The sequence below is a fragment of the Eufriesea mexicana genome, unplaced genomic scaffold (assembly GCF_001483705.2).
Source record: "Eufriesea mexicana isolate 0111107269 unplaced genomic scaffold, ASM148370v2 scaffold1357, whole genome shotgun sequence".
Lineage (NCBI taxonomy): Eukaryota > Metazoa > Arthropoda > Insecta > Hymenoptera > Apidae > Eufriesea > Eufriesea mexicana.
In genome coordinates this window covers 1,623,198-1,650,211 of record NW_016909472.1, presented here as the reverse complement: position 1 = coordinate 1,650,211, position 27,014 = coordinate 1,623,198, and the positions used below count along the sequence as shown (strand labels likewise).

General features: G+C 44.7%; 1 protein-coding gene across 1 annotated transcript in view; it reads left to right on the top strand.

Moving 5' to 3' along the window:
• Positions 1 to 27,014, top strand: part of LOC108547999 (low affinity immunoglobulin epsilon Fc receptor) — an 86,510-nt gene that overhangs the window by 25,538 nt on the left and 33,958 nt on the right. Inside the window, exon 2 of the mRNA XM_017900750.1 lies at positions 3,180 to 3,464. Coding sequence (XP_017756239.1) covers positions 3,180 to 3,464 — 285 coding nt within the window. The remainder of the gene's footprint in view (positions 1 to 3,179; positions 3,465 to 27,014) is intronic.

Here is a 27,014-nt window from a genome sequence, read left to right as displayed (position 1 = left end):
GCAAGAACTCGTATCGAGGAGATATCGCTCACTGGAATTCCAGAATTATTCCCTTCGTTCCGTGTTTTTCACGCGCGACTTCCGGTGCCGGTGCAGTCGGGAACAATGTAAAAGTCGAATGAATAGCACTCGTAATTTGAAACGGTGCGCGATCGCGCTGTTGGAAATTAATTTCCCGGAACCGTTGGAAACGCGTCCTCGGCGTAAATATTTTTTGTCCTCGCGGCAAATATGAGGGGTGATATTCAAATTCGGGGGAAAATTTAACGGGGATGCAGCGTGGAAGACGAATTTCGAACACGTTCGATAAATTGTTAAGATACAATTTTATGCAAACCGTGTTTGGCTTCGGATATTAAAACGGCGACGTCTTTAGAATTGCAAATCGCTCGATGTTAATATGTATGGATCGTAGAATTCAATACGTCGCGTTATAATGATTTCGCGACGGAGGGTCGTGACAAGCCGATCCATTACCTCGCGCAAATCGTCGGGTATTAAAAGATTCCGTGTCACGATGTTCCAGATCGCGAAGCTTAGTAATAACCACGCGACGTTAAAGATGTTAAAGAAACTCGACGCTGAGAACGGAAGTTGGCGGACCTCGGTGTCCTTTCAGAAGGATGACTTTCGAACATTAATATCGATGGCATTTAATATTCCACGGTGCTAATCGTTCGCGCGACTAGTCGTGACTTTGAACTTGTCGATGTTTAATATTAAACACGGTTCTGTTTTAAATTACAAACGTCTGAGACTGGAAAATAAATTAATAAATTCCTCGAGGTCGAGCAACGGCTCTTGACCGGTATTCCACGGAAGAGACGTTGGAAGTTGCGTAATCCACGATATAAATAGGTAACGCAGGAATTTCAGCGTGTCGCAAATTTTATCCGCGATTTTCGAAAGCGATCGAAACGAGAATCTGGAGAATCGGACAAAAGACCGGATTTAAGGATAATGCGCGTAGCAAGGGATTATCGCGTTGATGGATGAAACGTGCTGGTTTCTTTTTCGTTCTCCATGGACCGGTGACCAGCGGCATCGAGCACCGGTTTTTCACCGCTTCCTAGCCCGAGTGGGTGTATCGAGTACCGGTGCACCCTTTAATCCGCACGCTTCGCACGTATACGCGACGTTGACGATTCGAGGGCGCTGTTGAACGTCAAACGCATGCCTACGTAGCGAGGACTCTCTAATGGAGTGTCCTGCCAGGTCGAGTGGCTCCGTTGCATATCATTTACCTTTACGAGCAAACGCAGTTACACACTTGGCATAACGTCGATGCTTTTAACCGCGTGACCCTGCTTCTGGTTACCAGGCCACTGGCCCCGAGGAATTCCCTCGCGCGGAACAGCTCGTAAGTCACCGCCTAATGTGACGTTCATCCTCGTGATCCTCCATAAATAAAGTCCCAGGCGATTTTATGCTCCGTTGCCGGTCGGATCTCGCGTCGTTAGATCTCGAGAGATCTACCACGCGACGCCTGTAATTAGGATCGAGGTCGAGTCGGACGCGAGGGATTTTCCCCTCGAGGATGACGCAACGGGAGAATTCGGTGAAAGCTGTATCGCGATTCCATCTTCGACGAGTCGATCGAAAGAGAGAAAGAGAATCACAGCGTGTGATTGCCGAAGAATAACGCGATGCTTTTTCACGTGGATAGGTACTCGCGAGTATACTCGTGTCACGAAACGCTCGTAAATGACTCGCAAGCCGATGGCGGCGTACCTCGTTATACTTTTACGCGATCCACGCATTATAAATTTCAATTGCCCGTGATTAACCTCGTGGGTGGCGTATCAAAATTGCGATTCGTCGCTGTATCTGCCAGGTATAAATATCGATGTCGAGGTTAATCAGTTTAAGGGAAGTTGGTTTATCCGGTTTATAATTAAATGTCGGCGAATAGCGGGTTAAAGTATCGCGGGTAAAATGACGCTTTATCTAGAACAATGTTACGCGTGGAATAGCGTACCTGGATTATCCGGATCATATAGAAATTATGTAATTAACGTGGCAAGCTGCGCGACCCCATTGCTAGCTCATCCCAATCGGTGACTCTAGGTCCACGCGTGCGTTTGCACGGATGCTGAAAATCCGGGAAATAGTAGAAACTTGGAATTTTATTCAGACGGATACAGGCTGCGAATCACTCGACGATATCGAGGCTGACATTGTTCCTCGATACCTTGCACCCTCGTGCATATTCGACTAGTGAATTTTCTCGAGAGCTTTTACGCTCTACTTAACAACATCCTTTTACCCTAACATCGAAATGGTTGCTGCTTACACAAAGCTTCTTACGTCGAGGCTTCTGTAAGTCTCTACTCGTTTCCACTCGAAAGAGGGTGCATTATTGTTTCGTGCTGAACGACAAGAGATGCGGCAGGAAAAAAGGCGAGCAACGAACATCCATCCGAGACGCTTGTGTGCCGAGTAACTTTCGGCTCCGCGTTCGTACTCTGATCCAAGAATAAAGAGACGAATCGCGCATATGAGCGTAAGGAAAAACGGATATCCAAAGCGTCCACGGAATACGAACTCGCCTAAATACCTCGTGCTAGCGTGCCACGTACTTTCAACTTGGACGAAACGAGATCCACGAAACTAGCCACGATCATCTTCCCGCTGCGACTGTACTCTGCGTATTCGTGCCACGATAACGATCCATCTTGGCGCGAATACCAGGCCAAGGATCAGAAGAAAGGGCCGGGCGACGCCACGAATGGAGGAACAACGAGCCCAGCCAGCGACTGGAGAAAAGTGTTTCCCGAGTGACGACGTTTTCTCGTGACGGCTCCCTCGGCTGGTCAGAAACCTGGCTCGCAAGAATGCAAAGGTGGAAGGAAGACAGTGGCTCGAACAGCGTATTACTCCGGTTCAGTGGGCCTCTTAGGAGCTCTTAGCGACTGGTACGAAAAGTTTCATGCATACGAATGCACCAGCAGCTCTGGATGCAGCACGTTTCACGACGCGTTTGGAATTAAGTCGGCGCAGAAGGGAAGGAGAGAAAGAGAGGGAAGGGAACGGGCGGGAGAACGTTATAGAGAAAAGCGTATAGAGAGGAAACGGAATGGAGTATACTTAAGAAAAAAAAAATAATAAAAAAATAAAACACGGTAGAAAAAGCAAAGTATTGGCCTGATTACGAGAGCAACATGATTTCTGTCTTGCAGGCGGCGCCGAGACAGACGCTGTACAGGCGATCTTGGCCAGATACCTTCAGAGGCGTCTTCAGGGCTCGCAGCTGTCGACGCCGCCGCCTCCAGCGGTCCTCTTCAGTAGCAATAACCAGGCCAGATTGAGACAGGCTGGTCAGAGGGCGACTAGCAATGCTTTGCCGAGGAACGTCAGCGAGAAAGACAGGAGGGAACGAGTGGATGATTACGAGGATTACGAGGACGACCTTGAAGGCTACGAGGACAGTGAGAGGAGCAGGACCAGATTCGATCTGTTCGCCGGTAAATCCTTGAGACCCATTCACATTCCATCTACCGGATCGTTTCGTATCTCGATCTTTCGGCATTCAAACGTTTCGTGACTCGGCGATAAGCGAATTATTTCTGGCGAAAGAGACGAGTTTAAGGAAGTCGCAAGACACGCCCTGTCCCGATAACAGGCAAGTGTTCGTTCAATTTGACGAATTTTCGCTCATCTAGAGAAAATCTCGTATCGGAAATGGAACTCGAGAGTCGAAGAACTCTGACTTTTAGAGTATGCGTCTCGCGTATGACGTGGTGTTTAGTCCAACAGGGATAAGTACATTAGCACCTAGACGAGAGGAAACGAAAATCGCACGGGCGTAGAATATAGCATAGAAAGTTGACGCTATGACGAATGATACGGTTGAAAAATCTTCGTCAAATTCCCACTAATCGCCTGTGCTAACCAAGTTTCGCTCGGTAACCCGTTAGAGTCGTAGAATACTCCCGAAAGATCTTCCAGTTCAATCTTCGAGGTTAGAACTTTCCATTTCGTTCGCTACTCATTGTCAGACGAATCGACGTGTCGCTAATTTTGTTCTCACACTGTAGCAAGGCTTCGTGTCGCGATTAGCAGAGACTCGTCTCGCGAACAATCGAACCCATTACGATTTCTATTCTCGCTCGGTCGTCTACCTACCTTGGTTGTCATACCAAACGTCAGCCCTGCCGCTCCGAATTACGCTTCCTGCCCGATAGGCTGACTGATCGTTTCCGTCGAAACGATTCGAAATTGTTCGTTGCTCGCTCATCTACGTTTGTTTGTCCTGCTCCTGAGCCAGGATTATTCTGTCCGTGCAATCCATTTCGATTTTTCGAAAATTTCCCCATTACCGCAGCGACCATTGCGCGGAAAAATGTTTCGTTTTTAGCCTTCGTTTCCTTTCTTTTCCGCCCGTGTTCAGTGAACTGGGTCCAGTTCAGTGATTGGTTCTACGCTACGTAAATACATTCCGAATAGTTTAACGTTTCGTGACTCGGCGATAAGCGAATTATTTCTGGCGAAAGAGACGAGTTTAAGGAAGTCGCAAGACACGCCCTGTCCCGATAACAGGCAAGTGTTCGTTCAATTTGACGAATTTTCGCTCATCTAGAGAAAATCTCGTATCGGAAATGGAACTCGAGAGTCGAAGAACTCTGACTTTTAGAGTATGCGTCTCGCGTATGACGTGGTGTTTAGTCCAACAGGGATAAGTACATTAGCACCTAGACGAGAGGAAACGAAAATCGCACGGGCGTAGAATATAGCATAGAAAGTTGACGCTATGACGAATGATACGGTTGAAAAATCTTCGTCAAATTCCCACTAATCGCCTGTGCTAACCAAGTTTCGCTCGGTAACCCGTTAGAGTCGTAGAATACTCCCGAAAGATCTTCCAGTTCAATCTTCGAGGTTAGAACTTTCCATTTCGTTCGCTACTCATTGTCAGACGAATCGACGTGTCGCTAATTTTGTTCTCACACTGTAGCAAGGCTTCGTGTCGCGATTAGCAGAGACTCGTCTCGCGAACAATCGAACCCATTACGATTTCTATTCTCGCTCGGTCGTCTACCTACCTTGGTTGTCATACCAAACGTCAGCCCTGCCGCGTTGCCTCGAGTTATCACGGATTCGTTGGTGCAACCGTGGCAAGTTCGAAGCGCTTGCCGCGTGATTACTCTTCTGCAATTACCACTCTTAATCCGGTTATCCCGTTATTTAGTCAGCCATTCCTGTTATTACACGTAAAATACAAGGATGGACGGATTACCGAGCGGGCCCGCGTGTAGCCATGCAGCGCGGATAATCAAATAAAACGACGGCTAATCGGACAATCGAAGATAACGCGCGGCACCCATCGAACGACGCAGACATCCCTGCATTAATATCGCAATATTCGCGCAGGCCTGTTTCCAGTCCGAATTACGCTTCCTGCCCGATAGGCTGACTGATCGTTTCCGTCGAAACGATTCGTCATCGAACGACGCAGACATCCCTGCATTAATATCGCAATATTCGCGCAGGCCTGTTTCCAGTCCCGAATTACGCTTCCTGCCCGATAGGCTGACTGATCGTTTCCGTCGAAACGATTCCAAATTGTTCGTTGCTCGCTCATCTACGTTTGTTTGTCCTGCTCCTGAGCCAGGATTATTCTGTCCGTGCAATCCATTTCGATTTTTCGAAAATTTCTCCATTACCGTAGCGACCATTGCGCGGAAAAATGTTTCGTTTTTAGCCTTCGTTTCCTTTCTTTTCCGCCCGTGCTCAGTGAACTGGGTCCAGTTCAGTGATTGGTTCTACGCTACGTAAATACATTCCGAATAGTTGGAAATTAGGAAAAAATTGTTAAATTAAAAATTGTCGAGGCACAGAGGGCTTAATTGTACTTAAAGAATTTGTATTTTTTCAATGAAATGGATTTAGAAAATTTCGGTCTTCGAGTAGTATCAGGGTATCGAAGCTCGGAATTATGGCTGCCTTCGCACCGGTTGGCGCTGAATTTCAGCGGCAATTTGCAAGGAGGAAGCGAGACGATTGCTGTCCACCGCCTCGAAATTACTCACCTGCTGTATGTAATGCGATGACAAGGGTGTAGAGCAGCGTGCATTGACGTCACGACGAGACGCGCGTCTCTGTTCCTAACCGTTCCGGACCGTGTCGAATCGTTCGACAGTAGAACACGTCCGTGCTCGTGGATGCACGCTTCGGATCCTGCATGTCGTCCCGACGCGTCCCGACGCGAGAATGCGTTCGTCCGTCACAAACGATGCGTTTCTCCGTCCAGCCGGATTTTCCGTCGCGTCTCGTCTCGATCGCCATTCTCGTCCACTATCGCCTTTCTTCTTTTTTCCCTTCCTTTTCCTCCTTTTCCGCGGGAAACGTCGAATCGGGATTTATTTCCCCCTCGTTATAATTAAAATGATAAATAAAATATTTTAATTTCGGTTATTATTTATAACGTGGCACGAGCGATTGTTTATATTTTGGTCCGTTTGTTTGGAGTGCAAAAGTGAAACTAATATGGAAATTTTTTGGAAAGTCCTGTTTCGAATTGACGTTTTCTTTTTTGCGAGTTTCGGCTGATAGGTTTAGTTTCGCAATTACATTTGGCGCGTATTTGGTTGCAACGTAATTTTGAGCAAGTACGTCATAAATTAAATGACGGTAGTAATAACAACAATTATCAAGCGATAATAACAATAGTAATATAGCGTATCGCGAGTACGTCTGCGTTTATCATTATAGCGAACAGTACTAGCAATAACAACAATAAAGTGCATACGGAGCATGTTTATACGTGACAGTGTAATGTCATACATTGTGAAGTTAATCGACTGTCCCTTTAATTTGCATTTCATTTCCAAGAGGTAAATTACTATTTGTTTCGCATATATATATACCGTTTAAAATGTCATTTTCCATTTGAAATCTAATAGATAACAATAATCGTGGAATTTCCATCGGTGCCGCCTTCCTTATTCGCCAACCTAATTGACGAATTGCGTAACAGATTTAATTACGACTTTCCCCTTTTCAATTTACCCCTTTTCAGTTTTAACGAAAAGGGTCCCGAAGCTTGGAGTAACTATCGTAATTCCGGTAGCAGTATTTTGTATCCGGTAGCTGGCACAATTCTCGTTCAATTTTCATAAGATTCCTTTGAAATTCCCGACGAGGCAAAGCGTGTACTCGGTGGAGGAAAAATGGGGATCGAGACCCACCCTCTGTCTTTCAAATTTCAGACTCCCCCTCGAAAGTTTGCGACCGTCGTGCAAAGTCTTACGTCGAAATTCGCGTCGCGTGTTAAATTTTGCATAATCCAGAAATTCGTTCGAAACGGGGAACCCTTTAAACCCTCCGCGTAACGTACCCGTCTCGAACACGGGTAGGTAACTTGTCGAAATTGATAGATATTTCATACCACTTTACCACGCGGAGTATATAATAGCTAGCTTTTGCTGGACGCATATACACGTGCATCCTGGCATTCGAAGAGTTACGTCGCTTCTTCTCATAGAGAGAATACCTTACACAGAGACGTAACCGTGTCGTCGACCAATAGCTTGATATTTCGAATCCTTTGGAAAAGAAAATAATTCACTGATCCCGATTACGCGAATAACAATCTTCTCCGATAGAGGGTGAACACCCTCGTGCAGCGCGGATTCGGAGCTTGATCGAATCATTGGGACCCAGAGACGGAACAGCAACAGGAATTCCACGATAGATTGACACGCACGCAAACGTGACATATTGCGCTCTTTCTCTCTCTTTCATTCCCTCTTTTGCCCCCTTTTTTTTTAAATCAACGAAAACGTTTTTCCACGGTCAGCCCGTCCTCGACTGCTGTCGAACGATTTAAAGTTCCGCGAGCTCGATATTCCAGCCGAACCTTGTCGTGCTTTTAATTGAGCGCAAGGGATTTCGATATTCGAGTCCGATGCAATATGCAATCGAGTGAGCCATCCAATCGAACGGTCGCGGACCGGCGATTGCATCGAGATGCAACGACAGACCGACTTGTTGATAAGTTTTATTTGTTGCTCGTCACCGTCCCCCGTTCCTTTGCCCCCTCAGTCTTCCAATCGGGCTCGGGGCCCCGCGTTCATCCAATTAAATGTTCGCGGGCTGCTTCCCACCCGTAAACTATCGTGTCGCGATTTCTCTTTCGGCTTTACTGCGCCTCGTTCCACGGCAAATTGTTTAATTGCGCCGGTGTTTGTTAATGCGGGCTACACGGACGAGCAGGGTTGAAACATGGCCTAGCCGTATCTGCGAATTCGTGGACGAGATTTAAGATCACGCCGCGTTGGTCTGGCGAATTTATGGAATTCACTGCCGCTGCGGTTTCCGCGATAAATGAGCACCCGAAGGGTAGCACGCGAGGCTCAGTCCACTTTCGTATATTTTACGATTGTCCCGGCGTCTAGCCAGTGGCAAGGAATATTTCGATATTTAATACGAGATATTTACGTTTCGCGGAATTGTAATCTCGTAATTTTACCTTAATTAATAATTCCTGGAATATTCAACTGAGGGGACGGGGGTTGTAGAATGTCCGAGATATTTGGAATTAAATCTCGAGTAGGTAATCGCGTTTCCGGAAATTACTAAATTTTCACCCCTTTGATAGGCCTTGCGTCGATTCGTAAGAATTTCAATTAAGGCGCTAGTTTTATTAAATCGAAGATATAGTCCAAACCATGGGAAAGCGCAGGATTTCTTTATACGCAACTCGAAATTAATGGCGCAGAAGGGAGACGCGGAACGTAAAAACCCGTGACGAATTCGTTTCTCTGGCCCGTGCAAAGGAAGTGTGTCAAAAGTGTTTGCAGTATTTCGTTCTCCATCGCTGGAAAGTTTCCTTTGGCCCGCGGTGGCTCGGAAATTAACAGATAGGTAGGCGTGTTTGCAGAGATTCCAGCGGGGAAAAGTCGCGATGGAACACGTGGAAGAGGCCCGAACTTTCAAAGGCCGTTTAACCCGTACTTTTGGAAACGATTGGGAGGATCTGTCGCTTTCGCGTCTGTCGGTATAAATCCAATTTGCGTCTGAGAATTTGTAGTAAAAGCATTCGAATTGCTCCCGAATCTCGTAGGGATATTAGGTGGACGTAGAAAAGGAAATATAAAAATCGTTTTATTTACACGAGTATAATTGGGCCAGGAATTTAGCGTCCCGCAATTTTCGAAATTCGTAAAAATTTTGGTAATTTCCAAACGATTTATGCGCCAAAAGTGCAGCCAATTAAATAGATAAAGAAATTTCCCTTTGTTTATCAAATTCCTCAAATATCATAAAGTTTCTCGACGACGACTCGATACTTACACTCCACCCTGCTCAAAATTATCAGTGCAGGATTTCTATTCTATCGTTGCTAATACCAAAAAGCTGGTAGCGTAGAGCGAAGTTCGAATTGGCGTAAGAATTAATTAGAAAGCCTCGTGAAACACGAGCGGGAAATTTCACTTGGAAGGACTCTCGTCGTTAGTCAGGTGCTTCTTCATACCTCGGCACTCGAATTCTCGAATTTCTCCAATTTAATGAAATGGCTTCGTACAATTCTTAAATACTTTGATGTATCATCGATAATTGACTAAAACGTACCGTAGATCTCGGAAGAAGTAAAATATTTCGCGTATGTTATTTATCGGAAGAATTACTGTCCGACAGTAGTATTAATTTATTCATTTAATTCCTTTCAACGATAATTCCTTTCGGTCAAACACATTTATTCTCCACGTCGATAAATTAAGCTGAAAGTAGGAAGCAGGATGATATTTCTATTACGTTTTGCTTTATTTATCCGCACGTGCATCGTGCACGTCTTAATTGCGGAATCGGTAAGCCGGTTTATGAACAAACAGCGAATATTTAACGTTTAATCGTCGGTGGTATCTTTAGAACAGCTTGCTTCATAAACACGTCGAAGATATCCGCCGTCGTCTAACAGAACGATTAATGTTATAATGCTGTTATTTATTGCATTATCGCGTCGCATTAATTACGCGTACGCCCGCAACATCGTGGAAATTGCATATTTATAAAACGACATTTCGATGTCTATTATACGTGAGATCGTATATTGCATAATAGAGCGTGAAATTAATCTACCATACATATTGTTTAAAGAAACGCGAAATTGGCCATCCGTTGTTATCATCACGCACGAACCTCGTTTCGGTCCGTCCATCGATTAAACTCATTTTCACCGCCAAATTTCTATTAACCTGCACGGCAATCAAGCGCACGAAGAAGAAAAATATCCCGAAAAATTCGATATCCCGTAAAATGATTTTCCAAATTTCATCGTCTATATTTCCCATAAAAATATTCCCCATTAATATTTCCTCGGAGCTTTCATTATTTTCTCCAGTGAAATTCTATACTCTCCCCACCAAGCCTGCAGGTTTCCCCTTTGATAATCGGGATATCGAGAATTCGACGCAGAGATCCTCTACAGTCGCGAAATTGAAATTTACGTTTACGCGGGTACGCGTGCAGGAGTAGAGAATCGTATTTTCCGAGACGCGGAATGGCGCGTAGGGTTTGAAAAATATTTCGTTGCTGGCGATATCTCTACCCCTATTTTTATGCCGCATTACCATTTCGTTATTAATTTACTGGGAGCGCGTTCTTCGAAACAACCCAAGTAAATAATACGATAGCAGGATATATCCCCATAACTGTGGCGGCCATTTACGAAGCTGCGGTGCAATTTCGCGAGTCGGTTGAATTACGTTTAACCGTGCGCGCGCGACGCGCACGCAAGGGTAGGCCGATGGCATAAAATAGCGACGGAATTGCGAATGGAGCCGATATCTGCACATCACTTGTCAGCGCGCGGACCGTGCCGTATCGTTTCGTCGTTTCCTCGACACTTGGCAGGAATTAATAATCGTCCATCGGGGTCCGGAATGCGCGTCGAAGCGCTCTAAAATCGGTCCCGAATAATAGTCATTTCCCGTTATTCCGATACCGTCTGCGTCAATTTATTTCGAAATATTTCCACGGTATCGTTCGGTGTTTGTTTAATTATCGTTTCGAAGAAATATATTCGCCAAATGGACTTGTTTTCCCCCGTATCTCGCGATATTTCGTCCGAACGGGGTTAACCCGTTCCCCTCTCGCTCGAAACGCGGTGAACCTTTTCCAAAACAGGGGCAGCAGTATAATTTTGTTTCCCTTCGCAAGAGAAAAACGTCTCGTTCCTTTTCTTCCCGTTTTATTCCCATCACGCTTGAAATTTTAATCGAGGAACACCGTTGTAACGCTTCCTCCGATGTCGTTGAACCGTCTCTCGGTTGACTCTCGAGCAGTTTCACCCCTTTATCCAGTGTCAATCGCTAACGCGTTACCAAGACGTTCTCCATTAACCTCCGGTGCTCATGACCGACCCGTACTACTCGACTAGCCAGGGAGCAAATATTTGCGGAAACTTTAATTCGGTAAACGCGCCTCGAACCCAGCAGAAACCCACCCCTGTGCGTTTTCGGGCCGACCAGCGAAACGGGATCCTGTTTCGAAATTGATATTTAGCTGGACGCATGAGTCGCCATGTCGGAGCCCAGGTTGCACCGAATAATTTATCCCGTCGTTTACAATGCCCGAGGGATCGGTAACCGAGATAGAAACCGATCGAACGATCCGAATGCGAGTAAACAAATTTCGCGCGGTCGTGTTTGGGTAAATAGTCGATCGACGTAGGCTCCGGAAGCAGGCTTCCACGAGCGTTACACGCTTTCATCGGCAAGTTTCAGAACGAGCACGACAAATCCGAGATTTCTATTCCAATATCGCGCGCACAGGCCCGTAAACAGGCGGTGGATTTCGCTTCTCGAGTGCCCCCTTCTCTTTGCCTCTCGTTCTCCATAGATCTTCCGCAAACCTCGAGGTCGTTGGACCTTTGTCGACCGACCCAAGGGCCTTTGTCCACGTCGAGGTCCTTGGACAAGTATTTTGGAAACCTTTCCCGACCTCACACATCTCCTACGACCATTTCGCGAATCTTCCTCGAAAAACTTTTACCTTTCGCCGGAGTCCTGTTGGCTTTCCAGGGGTCATCCACCGGGAAAATGTTCTTACGACGTACTTTGTCCTCGACGAAATCGCTTTGAACCGGGCTTTAAGAGACTCTCTTATATCGGAAAGAAGATTACCCTTTTCGAGGACGGAGAATTTTTCGATTCGCCCTGTGCCTATGGTCCTCCGACGTTAAATTATCCTTGCGTTTTTGTTCTACTTTCCATTTCAATTACGCTTGGGATTTCGTTTCCCTTTTCTCGTGTCGTAATAGCATCGCGAAATTGCTAGTACAACCCAGCGGACATATTTTCTAACCTAATATTCTTAAATTTTACGATATTTTACATCGTTACTATACCGTACCCAATTCGCATATGCTCCTTGTAGTGGAAACCTGTTTGTCCAGCCGATAATTAGAAAAGAGAATTTAAAAAGTTAATTAAAACGCACGGCAATTTCCAGTTTGGCAATTTCTTTTTCCCAAAAACGAAAAATTCCAAATTTTTCCTTTTGATCCTGATCCTCTGATGCTCGACAAAGAATACGTTTCTAAAGCCGAATCCGCTTTGTCCACTCGCAGAAGCTCGAACCACGCGGTATTTAGGAAGTGTTTTTCGCAAAGGGTTACTGCGAAACTTAAATTACATTCGCGGTTCGTAAGCGTCTAACGATTCGATTACTCATTGCCGATGGGGCCCGACCAGGTGCCAGTCAGGGGGTGGTCCTTGACATCGGGCTGTTTCGAACTTTTAATCAGTTTACGCGATTTCGCGGGAATTGAAGTTCGCGTCGGCCGCTATAAACGCTAATTAAGCCGTTTCGCTAGGTGTCGTTGTGTTAGTGCGCGCGCGCGCGTCGCTTTTTGCCGCAATCGCGGGATTTAAACGGTGCCGGTTTAATTAGGGTTACACAGTTTTGCTTGTCGAAATTAGCGCGGCAGCGTCGACACAAAGGCACGCGGAACCAACGCGACCCGTCGAGGGCCCCGTTATTAAAATTACGGCACTTCGTATTAGCAACAACGTTGCGTCGTCAACGTCACAGGCCGAGTTCTGGACTCTTTCGAGATTTTTAAATATTCAACAGACTCCCCGGGGAATAAAGTTACCATGATTGGTAGATGAAAAACGACGAAAGAAAATTAGCCATGACTTCTGCTAAATTTTCAGCCAAAGATTTAGGAATTATCATCTTGGCCATGTGATACATCTGTGAGTAGAATGGACAATGACATTCCAGACTTTTTTAACGAGTAATTCGTAAAATATATTTCAAAAAATAAAATCGGTTTTCACTCACTTTTAACCCTTTCGTTTCGACAGTTCAATCCACCGAAGTTCACTGCATGGAAATGCGTGCCCACAGGTCATTTCGTGGATACTGTCTGTTATAAAATAATAAATATAACTATAACATTTACGTGTTCACTCTTTGATATTTCTCGGACAATTTCATTCTCGCACATTTTTCTAAACATTTTTCCAAATATCATTCTCGCTCACTTGGTCATATTATACATACGTCACACATTGCACGATTATAGGACAATTGAGTTTCGCTCTCTCACAAGATCTAATATTTTGATTTGACAACTTTTTGAATAATTTTCTCGGTACTCTTCTCAACTATCTTCAAAATCCACTGAGTCTATAATAAAATCAAATCAATCGAAGTCGAAAGTACCTACCCCTTCGTGTCTCAGATTCGTCACAGATACCCGGCAAAGTCCATCAGATTCGCAATCTTTTCGACATCTCTAGCAGACGAGACGTAGTTTACGACGAAAACATCCTCTCGACCAATGGAAGACCACGAAGTGCCGGGAACACGACCAGTATTCTTATCGAAACGACAAGATTCGCGGCCCGTTCGGTCCAGAAGTTCGATGTTCCTCTATCGACGATCCTGGTCGCGGGATGCGATTTATAGCGGCTGGTATTTACGTTTCGCAGTTAACCCCGATTTTACGAGCGGCAGACGGCAAAACGAGGAACACGGCAGCCAGATCCGCTCTTAATTACGCTTCTTGCGCGAACCAGACCGTGCACCTACGCCGTAGTAACATAATTCGACTGTTGTGCAGTCTTTGTCGGAGGCGTCTGAGGCAAAGACGCGAAGGTCTCTGCGTTTCCGGGTGATAACTCATGCGAGAACACATCGGTGTTGCACGGTGATTTCTGTTGGTTCCATTAGCGTTCCCTTCGCGGGACTAGTGTACTTAACGTTTACCGCATTTCTTTCGCCCTTGATTGGGCTGTTCCATCTTCGGCGGGATAATCGAGAGGTAGTTCTTGCGTCAACTGCTAGCTGATTAGGGTTGAAGGAAAGAGGTTTAATTAATTCCACCACCCGTTGGATTCCTTAACGCTAAACGTACCGGTACTTTACACACGCCTATTCTTACCACAAGAGATCAAATGACTCCTCGTGGTACATAAGGCATGCAAAGAATTTTTCTCGGTAAAAGAATAAGTTCTAGGAAAAACGGAAAGCGAGAAATTAAATAATCAGATAATATAAGAATTTGCAAAAAGTCAGATGAGCGAAAAAAATAACTACGAGTGTACGATTTATAGGGTAAATTTTGAAGGGAGTCATATGACACCTCTTGGTACGTTTAGTGTTAACAACAGAGTCTCGTTTCAAGGGAGTCGTTTAATCTAGAATTGTCTAGGTAACGAAGATAATTTCTCTTTTTAATTCCGTTTTCTTAAATCGTCGGTATTCGTACAAATAGGGGATGGATAAACGTTGCGAAAATGCAGAATTTTTCGCAGTATACGTAAACGTAGGGAAATATGGCGAGAGATTTTCGTCGGATTTGGATGATTTTAGTTGTTGGAAAGCAAATTTTAATTTTCCGAATTCTCGTTAAACGAGACAATTATTATCTCTTTGAAAGTTTTTTTATTTTCTACACGGACTCCGCTTTAACGAAGCTTGAACCGAGAGCGAATCTTCTTAATTTCCTTTCTCCGTGTGTTTTTAAGAAGGCCAGAGCGTTGATTATGCAAAGTTTCGTTAGGTCGAACGGAAAATTGCCACGGTATGGGAGGAACTCGCGCGGAGTCCTTTGTAAAATATTTTCATAGATCTCTGGCAGGGCAGGGGCAAACAGAAGTCGGAAAATTTCGTTCAAAGGCGTTCCTATAAATCTGTTCGCTCGAACGTAATAAAGTCATTCTTTTCTTCGATAGGATTCGTATTCCATCCTTTTTCTGTTTCGCCCTTTGTTCGCGTAAAAGCATTTCGATATTTTCAAGGCGTGCAAGCTAGAAGTTCTTCGCGTTCTTTCGTGGCTGAGCTACTTCCGCCCTTTCTCTCGGCCCAAGTATAACCAAAGTATGGAAATTTTGTTACGCAACGTGCCTTGAGTTTGTTTAGGGTAACGCAGCTCCCCCGTGCATTCCTCTTTGTGTTCCTTTTTCTGAATATATTTCAACTTCCTCCATTCTGACGTCGTCAAGAGGCCATTTTGCTACAGACACTTTGCGATTCCTCGTATCCTTTTGCCACCGATATCCTTATCTTTGCAAAAGTTTATTTAATCCCATGCTCGAGATTATTTTACAGAATATAGCTCATCGTTATTACATACTATCACAGTACACTCGCTTATCACCCGAGTTTCTGTAACGAAACAGGATTCTTCGCTTTTACTTTACTTTCGTATTACTCTCACGTTACCTGTATTATCGCAGGATTAGATTAATCCTATGCAGACAGAGGTCTGCGCGTCTAATGAGAAAATGTGCCATTACAAGGGCAAGTACTCGATAGTTTTTGAGATATTTATGATTAAAGCTTTATTATTCTGCAGGGAAAAATAGAATTGACACAAAGATAGAAGTAACTGGAACTTTTATTCGTCCTGAATAATACAGTTATGCAACGAGGAAAGACAACCAACGACTGACCAAAAGGAAGAATAAAACAAATGAAAAATGCATCGCCTCTTTCACACATAACAGTCACTCGCCGACACACGCACACACACACACATACGCGTATCGTTGCCTTCCAACATATTCTTGACTAGAAATTTCTTTCGAATAGTTATCGATAGTTAGCAAGTGGCATTGTGGCCTAATGACTAAAAATGCATCGCCTCTTTCACACATAACAGTCACTCGCCGACACACGCACACACACACACATATGCGTATCGTTGCTTCAACATATTCTTGACTAGAAATTTCTTTCGAATAGTTATCGATAGTTAACAAGTGGCATTGTGGCCTAATGGTACTTGATAAATATTCGAAATAAATTTGTAATTAAAGCAATAATAGAACTCTAATCGTAAATATCTCGAAAACTATCCAATAGTTCCCATTATAATGATATATTTTCCTGAACTGGATGACTAAATCTACAAACCTGCAAAATTTCAATTAAATCTATGACCCGAAAGACTTGCACCCTCCTTATAAGACCACGCAACCATTGGCCCCGCTGTCGCTGTTAATACTATCTTCTTTTCTAGAGTCCTTCCCAGCTCGCAATGCCCCGTTATTTTACAGCTTCGATAAACAGTCGCATAAAAGTGCATCGACTTTTTAAGATACCCTGACAATTATCGCGTCGTGATTAACTCGAACGAATATGAGAGATACTCCGAGGTAGCAGGAGCAACTCGTTAGAAACTTGGCTGGAAAGCAGCTTCCCGATAAGACTAACAGCTGGCCGTGTCTAAATTTGCAAACCTCGTTCCTCGCGCTTACCTGCTCCTCTCCATAAGAGAAATCAGCGTCAGTGAAAAAAAGACGCGCAAGTTCGATCGGATTTGCGAAAAATCGTAAAATGCGTTCGCTTTCACTCATGGCACCTGAAACCTGTCGCAGCAGCCTCGACCAGCGATTGGTCAACTCCGCGGCAGAAAAAGTTCCGATGCAAACCGGAACGATCGGAAAAATTTGACGGTCGTTCTCTGCGAAAACAGCATACCGCGTGGCGAAGATGCTAGCTCGAAAGCAGCTAGGATCTGCGCCGAGAACGAGTTATTGCACGGTCCTCGAGGAAAGCCAGGATTCTAAGGTTACGAGGATCTGCGCGAAGTTGATAAGCAGCTGTAGACAGAACGAGGCTTTATTGCGCTATCGTTTCCGAGTCCGCAAGCTCGGATCGAGCCTCCTCGAGCAGGCTTTCTCGCGACCAAGACACCAAGGGTCGGCATTATGCTTGGAATGGAGATTCGAGACCGCGTCGTCGACTCGGATCCTGTCCTTTAATTAAACGTTCCTCGCGTTTCATGCTCGCCTGACGAACTTCTCCTTTCTGCGAGATCGACGGGGAGTTCTGACGATTGGTGGTCAAATATTCAAACGTCTATTTATTTATTTATTTATTTCAAGAAGGGAGTCCATTGAATTACGGATCAGGGAATACACGTTAGAGAGAGAGCGACACATAGAATAGTTCTCTTCTTCTCTGTCCTATTGACAATAAGGAGTGATATAAGAGGGATTCTTGGCTCTAATTGAACAGCCGACGAACAAGGACGTCTAGGATTGCCGAGCAATCAAAATCGGGGTTAACGACTTTAAAAGCAAAAAGATCAACAGTCTTCGCGAACGAAGCAACGTTCTGAAGTTCGAATAAACTCGAGAGACTCGATGTAAGAGCTTCTAGGAATCGCAGAAGCTATCTTTGCGGGGATAAAAAGGTGGGCGAGCTCTAGGATCGGGAGAACCGAAATTTCGCGGCGTCGGGGGATGAAAAGCTGGGAAAAATAAAGAGGGTCGTGAAATTTCAATGAATTCGGCGGAGATGGTCGGGGTGTATAGAGAAGTCGATGTAAAAGCGGTCTCGGTGTACGATGGATGATTCCGAACGGGAATATTGCAAAATCTCGATGAATTTGGCAGAGATGAGAATAAGATTGCAGCATCATCCCGTAAAATTTTTGCTTCGAGGCGACGTCGATTTTACATCGCATCATCGTATGCACCGAAATCTACGCGTGTGGAATTTAACTTGTCGAGAATTCTTTATGACTGAAAATCGGAATCATCGCGAGGAATTCTCCAAGTTGTAAAGTTCGAAAGAAGCCGATGGAAACTGTCTTCTCCGTTATAGCACTTTCCCATTGTACTTCCGAATTTCCATATCTCTTTCACGTGTTCTTTCTATCGTTTCCGTCCAATTCTTGCCCGCATACGCCTCTTTTGCAATCCGTTCTCTCCGGACGTGTGCCTTTCGAAATCTCGAGAATCGCCTTTCTAAGATTCTAAATCACACTTGACCTAATTCACCAGCTCCGCCGTCTAATCCGTTTATTAAAACTTTCTTCGTTGACTGAAAAAGAGGTGGAAAGAATCGTCGGCTATTTGGCAACTGGACAACACGTAATCGTGGCAAAAAATGATATTACACAGTCATGCAGGACATTCTCCGAAGCGCGAAGACCCTGTCACGCACTGACATGTCTGTGGGTTTCAGAGGAAAGATACGTTGACGTTATCGCGTTCTTCTCTCGCAATCTTTACGCGAAATTCTACAAATTGGTGAGTGGTTTTGTTGACTAAATAGATCCCGGAGAACAAAGCGTGGCTCATTCGGATTCGAAGGAGTGCACGCGAAGTGGGGTATCACAGAGAATTCGTTACTTTTAATTCGATTTTTCGAGTCTCTTAATGGCGAAACAGTTCATTCGCCAGACCACCGATGTACGCGAAAGATATGGATATCGAGGTACAGCTAGCAATTTTGACAGAGACTACAGCTTCTCGTGTATAGCAATAGACAAACGGGTATATGGTCACAGAAACATTGCCAAACAGAATAAGCTGATCATCGAAAGGTTCGCAATATTCTTCGCGAATCTGTCTCAGACTCAATTTATCTTCTACACAGAGTCGCTCGTACGAAATTCGCGACGTTGGCAGGTACAATCTCCGAACATGCTAGAAAGCGACGCGACCAGATCGGGATCGATACGGGATCGATACGAATTGGAATTTTCTCGACGACGAAAAGTCGGCTGAGATCACCGGCAATTTCGCATTCTCTAATTAATTATGCTCGATTTAATTGGCACCGAGTCGCGTGGACAGGCCGGGTGACGAGCAGCTGAAAACTCTCGCAGTACCCGTTGGAATTTCCGATCGATCGTGAAAGCGTCGTTGTAAGTACCGAGGAACATTTACGTAAGACCCGCTGGGTCGTAACTGAATGGCCCAGGTGTACGTACACGCGTTCGATCGAGAGAAATGTATCGCGAAGTGTACCCAGCTCGCTCTGCCAAGGCCGGTCCTCTCCGGAGAAAGCGGCTTCGTGACTAGTGTCGTGTCCGATAGTTGGTAGACCATGGTGTCCACGCGATATCACCCTTCCCGTAACTCGCGTACGCTGCTCGTGTACCCGATACAGAGTTTTATTTCGAATTCGCGATTTCGCGATCGGACCCGGAGATAGTCAGATTCGTGAGCTGGTCCGTGTTTCGGCCGCTTCGTGATCGGGTATAGCGGTAACGAAGCGTGCAGGCTTTTTAATTCGGCTAGGAGATTTTATCCTGATACAGGCGCGACACTGTCGTACATCTTGTACCGGAATTCTTATAGCGTGTAATTTCAAACTTACAATTCGCTGCGTTTTGTTAGCAACAGCTCGAAATTTTTCTCGAACAAACGGGGAAAAATGGCGTTTAACCCTTTGCACTCGGTGTCGCCGTTTAATCGGGTTTAAATTTAAAATTACCCAACGACGCGTGGAATGTCGAAGTAAAATAATTGGACGTCCTAATTTGCATACGATTTCTTATTTACCGTTTTAAAAATATCGTCCACTTTATGATAGTATTTATGACAGTCTTCGAGTTGCTATTTTTATTTTTCTGCGTAATAAACGAAAAAATGGCCGAGTGCAAGGGGTTAATTTTTTAGGATGAGCGAGCTTAAAAGTAGGCAGAATGCATAGGATGATCGACGTTATGGCGAGAGTCCACGTGAATTAATTATAATTAGGGATACTTACACCGGTATACCGGCTCTCAGCAGTCCATTCTAAGCGACCACGAGTCTTACTCTCTAATTTTCAAATCGGAGCGATGAAGGGTAATTGATTTTAATTAGGAGGCACACAGGGTTAAGTATCTCTATTGTTCTTCGCTGTTATGCTTCGATTATATACAAGCCCTGAACTTTGAAATTAATAATCCTTACAGTACTTAAACTTCATTGACCTAAATCTCCTTCGTAGGATCACGAGTGATCAAGGAACGAGTATTTAATACCTGTCGAAATAGTTTCAAGGTGAATATCCGTCTAATGGTTAATTTCGTACCGAAGAACACCCCGTTTCGAAAGAAGCATGAACCATTGCTTCGAGAAGTTTCTTCGAGGCGTACATTTTCGTTAACGACTGCAAATCGCCGGTACTTCAACGTCCATGGCGTAACAAGGCGGTAATTAACGGTAATAAAGGTTTTGCAAACATCGATAACGACATTGACATTTTACGACCTTCGAATATTTATAATTCGTCTCGCAGATTTCTTTTAATTACCGTCGTAATTGGACCCGTTGTGCGATTTTCTCCGCAATACGAAAGAGTTAATACTCGCCAATTTCAAGAACGATTTATTATTCGGTAATAAACGATCGAACATTTCTTCTCCGATCGAAACGTTGCCCCTTTAATCGATGTAAGAGATACAGCCGTTTAACGTGTAATTAACATTTATCTTCGAAAAGAGGAAAGTAACGGGCGAACCAGATTACTTTCTATCGATGATTCTATCGATGATTCCATCGATGGAAATCGCGGAGACATTTAGGATCGATTGAAACGACGTTGGCAACTTATACGACGACTTCGATATTATCGAAGTTCGTGAAACTCTTCCTACGAATCGGTTAATTAACCGTCAATGGCCGGTCGTCGTTGCGAAATTTGATCGACGATAACAAGAAGCGAAGTACGGTTCATTAACGGGTCGATTATTAAATTGAATATCGATATTTTCGCTTCCGCCGAACATGGCACCCGTGACACGGGACGTCAATAATTTTAATTAGGGATCGATTGACCCTAATTTTCGGAAAGGCCACAAGAGGCCAGCACTCTGTGCTGATAAATGCATCGAGGGAATTAAGATCCATAGGTATCTCGTCTTGTTAGATAATTTCTTCCGACTATAGTCTCATAGTCACCTGTTATTTAAACGATTTGATTTATCCGCGTAGAAAAGCGACGAAGAGTTTTCCTTTTTCGCGTTGGATTTTCTGAAATTTCTCTGGCAAAATATTCGCGAGAAGGGACTTTTAACTTGCGAGTTTATCTTCCGAGTTCTTGATATTCATTCGACTGTACGCGACTTTCCTTTTAGCCATTTTTCGCGCAACAATTAGAGATGGTCGGAGCCAGGTGAATTACGTCGCGTGTACTTTCATTTGTTCCAAGAAGTGGTCCGTTTGTCTTTGCCCCGGGGGACCTAAGAGAGGCGCTCGAATTTAACGAAGAAGCGCTAATTGTTAGAAATGACGTAAGCACGGTGTTGCGTTCAATCATGGCTCGGAGCATCACGGTTGTCGCGAATGCTCCACTTGTGCCTTCCCGCTGGTTCACCGTCGTTAGAACGCTGAATTATTATTGTTACGAAACGGTGAATGGAGGCAATAAATTAATGAAGGCAAGGCAGTAACGATGAATTCGCTCTCGCGCAAAAACCAGAACTCGAGAACGCGAGGATCGTAAATTCGAAGATCTAATTCCCATCGGTATTCGTAAATATGTTTCTAATCGTCTACTCGCTATGTTGCGAAACTCCGTCTAACCGCGAGTAGTGTATCTCGGTAATCTTCCGATTTGCTGTATTAACCCCTTCGCCTGCAGTATCGCGTGAGATCGTACTCTAGTGGTAGGGAAACGGGTCAAACATGAGCGTGACGAGCGAGAGACGTGGTACGTAGGTAGGGACCCAATGTAAACATCACGTATCATACTCGTGATTACTTTTCGCCGATGAATTCCTCAGTTACGTGTTCGGACGAAGTGGCTTGACGTGTCCAATTCTGCTGTTGATTATGGCACCTGTCATTGAAACTTAAATAGCAATCGTTAATTATGCAAGATCGATGCATTGCAGACATACGTGACACTGTCTATCCGATAGAAGCAATAATTTGTTATTTACTGATCTTCTCGAGTGATGTAAATTTTATTCGATACCTATATCAGACTCATAATACCTATCGTCAAGTGTCAGCTATCTTCCAAACTCGTTAAACGCAATTAGCTCGACGCTTGTCGATGTTTCATGGTAGCGATTGGTTACGCGTGGCCAGAGAAAGTAACAATGAGCAATTCAGATGTCCAAGGATGGCTAGTGACTCGAAGCTATGCTATTGGATGTCAAAGGATAGGCTCGAAAGACACGCGAGAGAGTTCACAGTTGGTAAATTGCGCAACGCTACATTGAGTAGAAATGAAACGGAGAAGACGAGGATGAGTTGGAAATATTGGAACTGGATAGTAAACTAAGAGCAGTACGAGTTTAGGAAATTAAGTATTTGTTCTTTAGATGGACAAGTGTACGCTGGAATATCTTATAATCGACTGGCTGATGAATGCAAAAGCATGCTGTGACAAAGGATTATCGCGAAGCCAACAATTGGAGATAATCAGGATTGAAAATAAGTGAAACAGAATTTCCGAGAAAAATCGTGTCTTAAAATCCTAATATTAAATTAGGATTTAGGTTGTCTGCATGTATAGCTCACCGTAGCCAAGGCTTCAACCCCCAGATTCCTCTGCTTCTATGTTCCCTATGACGCTATACCTCGAACGCTGTAGCGCAACCCTCGATTGCCTCATTTCTCCTTGAATATCTGAAACTGCTTCAGCAATCCGGACACTTGTACTTTTAGAACCGAGCGATTTTACGAGCGCGCTGTATTCGAGCCAAGCACGCATTGGCAGTCTGTCACAAGACAATCTGACCGCTATGCAAGCAGGCCTCTCTCTTTCGAAGCCTTCTTTCCTATACTCTTGGTCCGCTGCACGACTCGTAAAGTGCACGTCGGCACAAGTTCGATCGAGTTCGAGGCAGGCCGCCTCGGATTTTGTCACACTTCAATTATTCCGCTCGATCCCGCTTTTAGAGCGGCTGCGAGGCACCGTCGCGTCACCAGAAACTGGTCGGCCCTCGGACGACTTTCGTTCCACGTTTAAACGGCAAAACCGATTGAAATTTCCACGGTGTCACTCGCCACGGCCGATCGAGTTAGACAACCTTGAATCGGTGAGCGTGCTGCCCCGTTTCGACTGCTACGCTTCGTCCTTGCCAAGATCGCGCGCTGAGGATCCTCCCTCTCGCAGGATTTTCCGTTCGAGTCGACGAAACGCGAACTGCCAGTTTCGGAAAGGCGCTGGGCAAGTTTCAAAGAGATTTTTCAGCCAGCCTGGAACGGTTAGGGAATTTCAACGGCAGTTGGAAAATTTTGCCAGATACGTGTGGGTCAATCGATCAGGGAAGGGAGCTCGAGATGGAAATCGCGAGGCAATTTTTCGTTTAGCAAGAAAGTTACGAGAGGGAGGTTAGTAGGAGATATTTCGCATAGCTTGGCCAGAGTGTTGCGTAAATCGTGCAGGGATTATCCTTGTTAAATCTCTCGCGAATAAAGGTTTAGAGGCTCGAGAAGTAATGATGCTTCTTTAATAGCAATAACAGTTTCATTTCAACTAAAGGATAACGCAAACTCTCAGGACTCTGTCTGGACTCTCGCTCTACAACAGCCCTCGCACATTCGTTCCCTTTCATTCTAATTCTTAACTTTAAGAACATACCTGGACTTTCTCTGCCATAAATCCACCCGATCCTCTTGCACGCGTCATCCATGACCTTCCATACAGTGTCCTAGCACGGGGTCACTTTCGTCCTTCCGAGTGCACTCACAGGTGTTAGCCTGAGACTATGCGTGTCCCGAACAGTACCATACCTATTCCATTCCCACAATTGTTACTTATCCTTTGGGCATTTTCTCTCGAGTTGATCTCACAGCTGTGTTAGTTTCCAGAAAGACGACTGTCAGTTGTAATGCGCGATAATTCATTCGTGATTCTCTTTGTTGTCACGGAAAGCTTCATCGTATTTATAGCAGAAAGCATCGAGCTTCTTCTTGGTATCAAAGGAAACCTTGGAGTGCAGCAGGTTTAAAGTTAAAAGAAAAAGATTCGTTCTAGAGGATGGTCGTTAAGGGTAGTACGTTATGGTGAAGATATCGCGATGGAGTGCAAAGTATAATAAATCGCTGCAGGATATCTGATACTGTTTCTCCGCGAGATAGCTTACGACGACGAAGAACATAATACCTCGACAGCCTTCGTTACGGGATTTAATAAGACAGTAATTTCTGGTAAATTACCCGTTTCCTCCGATGGTGTAAAGGGACTAATAATTGCAAATAAATCGCGGTCTCTTGCAAAAGATATTTCCACGTTCCTCGATGTCTCAATTTCCACGAAAATTCCGTAGCCGCAGGAATAGCGACGTGACGTCGTAATGGAAGGTAGGAGAAAAGAAAAGAAAGGTACATTTCGTCCGGGACCTCCTAATGGACTCATCAGAAAGGCTTTCTAGCAGACCCGTACCCTAGACGTGGGGACAGAGAGGTCCAAGTCAAAGGGCGTATTAGTATGAATAGTATGATTGAGCAGGGACTTGCGAGAATTGCTATGTGAATCCCTTTGGTCTCAGGAAGGTCATCATACTTGCACGAGCGTAGCCGCTGCGCGGTGATAAGATTTTTGTCGAGCAAGGAGAGTTTGAAGCGAAAAGAAAGACGCGTGAATAAAAAGTAGTTACGATTATTAGTCTAGAGAGTCGGAGATGTGAAAGAAAAATGTTGAAATCGGGAATTTCACGAGTATCTTTTGAAAGTGTCTACATAAAGTGGAATAGATAGGGAATGTGCACGAGCAAGGGTAAGTGGATATGAAAAATGCATTTCTAGGTAGTTGAGGCCAAGTGTTGAGAGCTCTCAGTTGAGAGTTAGAGTTTGGAGAGCGAGTAATTGCGGTAGACTGATGAAATAAAAATACACGAAAATTCATTTGCTCTGATCTCCACATAGTTAGACCGCGAACATCTCGGGATCGGGATTTAACCTTTCGGAAGGAGTCGTTGATCTTCGAATAAACTAATGTTCGGAACAGAAAACGCTATAATAGCGACATTACAGTGTCGCATAGTCTAATAAAAAGTGTCTAATAGTATCTTTCGAAACTGGTTTCAAACTCGTCGACTTTGGGCTATCCGAAGTTACTTAATCCTTTGGTTGTATCTCTACTGATCGATGTAAATGATCAAAGATGGAGTTACGCGTGTCACCGTGAGTATTGACGAGGGTGTACTCGAAGATTGATTCGTTAGAGGTAGAAAGTCACGTGGTTTTTGGGTTCCCTCAGCGTCTATCGAGCAGATTGCTGTGAGACCAGGTTCGGCTGACCTAATCACCTTGATATATCGTCCGAAGCGTGAACTATTCCGAGGCTACCAAATGCGACTTGTAAAAAGAACGAGAGGACGTTTCCCTGGGCTTTCTAAAATACTCGACACCTGATCGGTGAACCCGAAAATCCATCAAACCTGGCCATTGTACTCCATCCAGGTCCAGGTGATCCGGCACGCGAAGTCACTTTCACGACTCTCCGACGTCACGGATTATTATAGCTGAGCGTGTGATTTCAATTTCACTCGGCATAGAGCCATCTCTGCTCGAGGTGCCATCTTCGTTCCTCGGTTTTGGTACTCGTAAACAGCGGTGGGCGATCGAAACGCCTCCGGTGCCTTTCTAAGCGTGACCCTGGTTACGAAACGAGCCACCGTGGAATCTCAACTTTCATTTTCTACGCTCGTACTTACCTCCTCACGACGTGCATGGGCGCATGCTGTTGCACGTGACACGCGTCGTTGCTGCACGTGTATGAGCGTGTGTTCACGCGCGGCAAGTGCATAAGTCCGGCCATTAAGGAGGAGTAAACACGAGGTTACTCGAGGGACGAGCCTTCGATCTAGGACACCGAATCGTTTTCCCTTTTTCATCTGCTCTCTGACAACTGTCGATTGAGCCGTGAGCATTTTACGTAAGAAATACCGGTCTACGACTGGGATGGACTGTGATGGTCGATGATGTTAGGGTTTGAAGTTCTACTTTATGTAAGGAATCGGGGTTCTCCGACTCTGATGGCCTATGGTGGTTCATGATGTTACGGTTCGAATTTCGTTTTACGTAAGCAATCGTGCTAGTTCTACTGCGATGGTCGATGACGTTATTGTTTGAACGGATCTGGAGTGACATTTAAGAAGATGGACTTTGTAACGACGATGAGGTATAGGTAGTAGAATCGTTAATAGCGAATCTCGAGTCGTCGTGGATTAAAGTAATTACACGGAAATTCTTTGCAAATGTTTGTATAGTGGGTTGTAATTAATTTTTTCCGTCTTCAAAAGCGTTTTAACGATGATTCCACGATGGAGTGTGTTTTCATAAATACGACTCGGTTTTTGTGTCATTCTGAACCGGCATTTAATAGCCACGTTGATGACTCGAGGCTCGAGGATCGTTAATAAACGAACGTGGGATTAATTTCAGCCGCGATACTTTATTATTTTTCTAATCCCGATTTGACAATAGGGATCGTTGCGTTAATCCCCTCCTGTTCGTTCTGAGGAAAGGGAAGAGAAAAATTCCGTTAATCAGAAAGCAGGACGTTGCTGTCCTCTCATCTCTGTTTTCTTCGTTCGTCCGGAATCTGTTTTCAAACCACGCTGACCTGATCCTGACAGCGTGACCGAGGCCTACATTCTTGGGACGTGTGTTCACTAGTAAAAGGCGTTGCGAAAGAATCCAGCAGCTTCATTCCGTGATTGCTATGCGCGGTATAAATCAAGCAATAATATTCGTGCATCTCATACACGTCGATTAGATCAGTGAAAACAGAAGGAGCTAATTATTTCGAAAGATTTATAACGACTGCAGGGATTAATACATCGAGATCCAGCGAAAGCAAAGATAAACGCT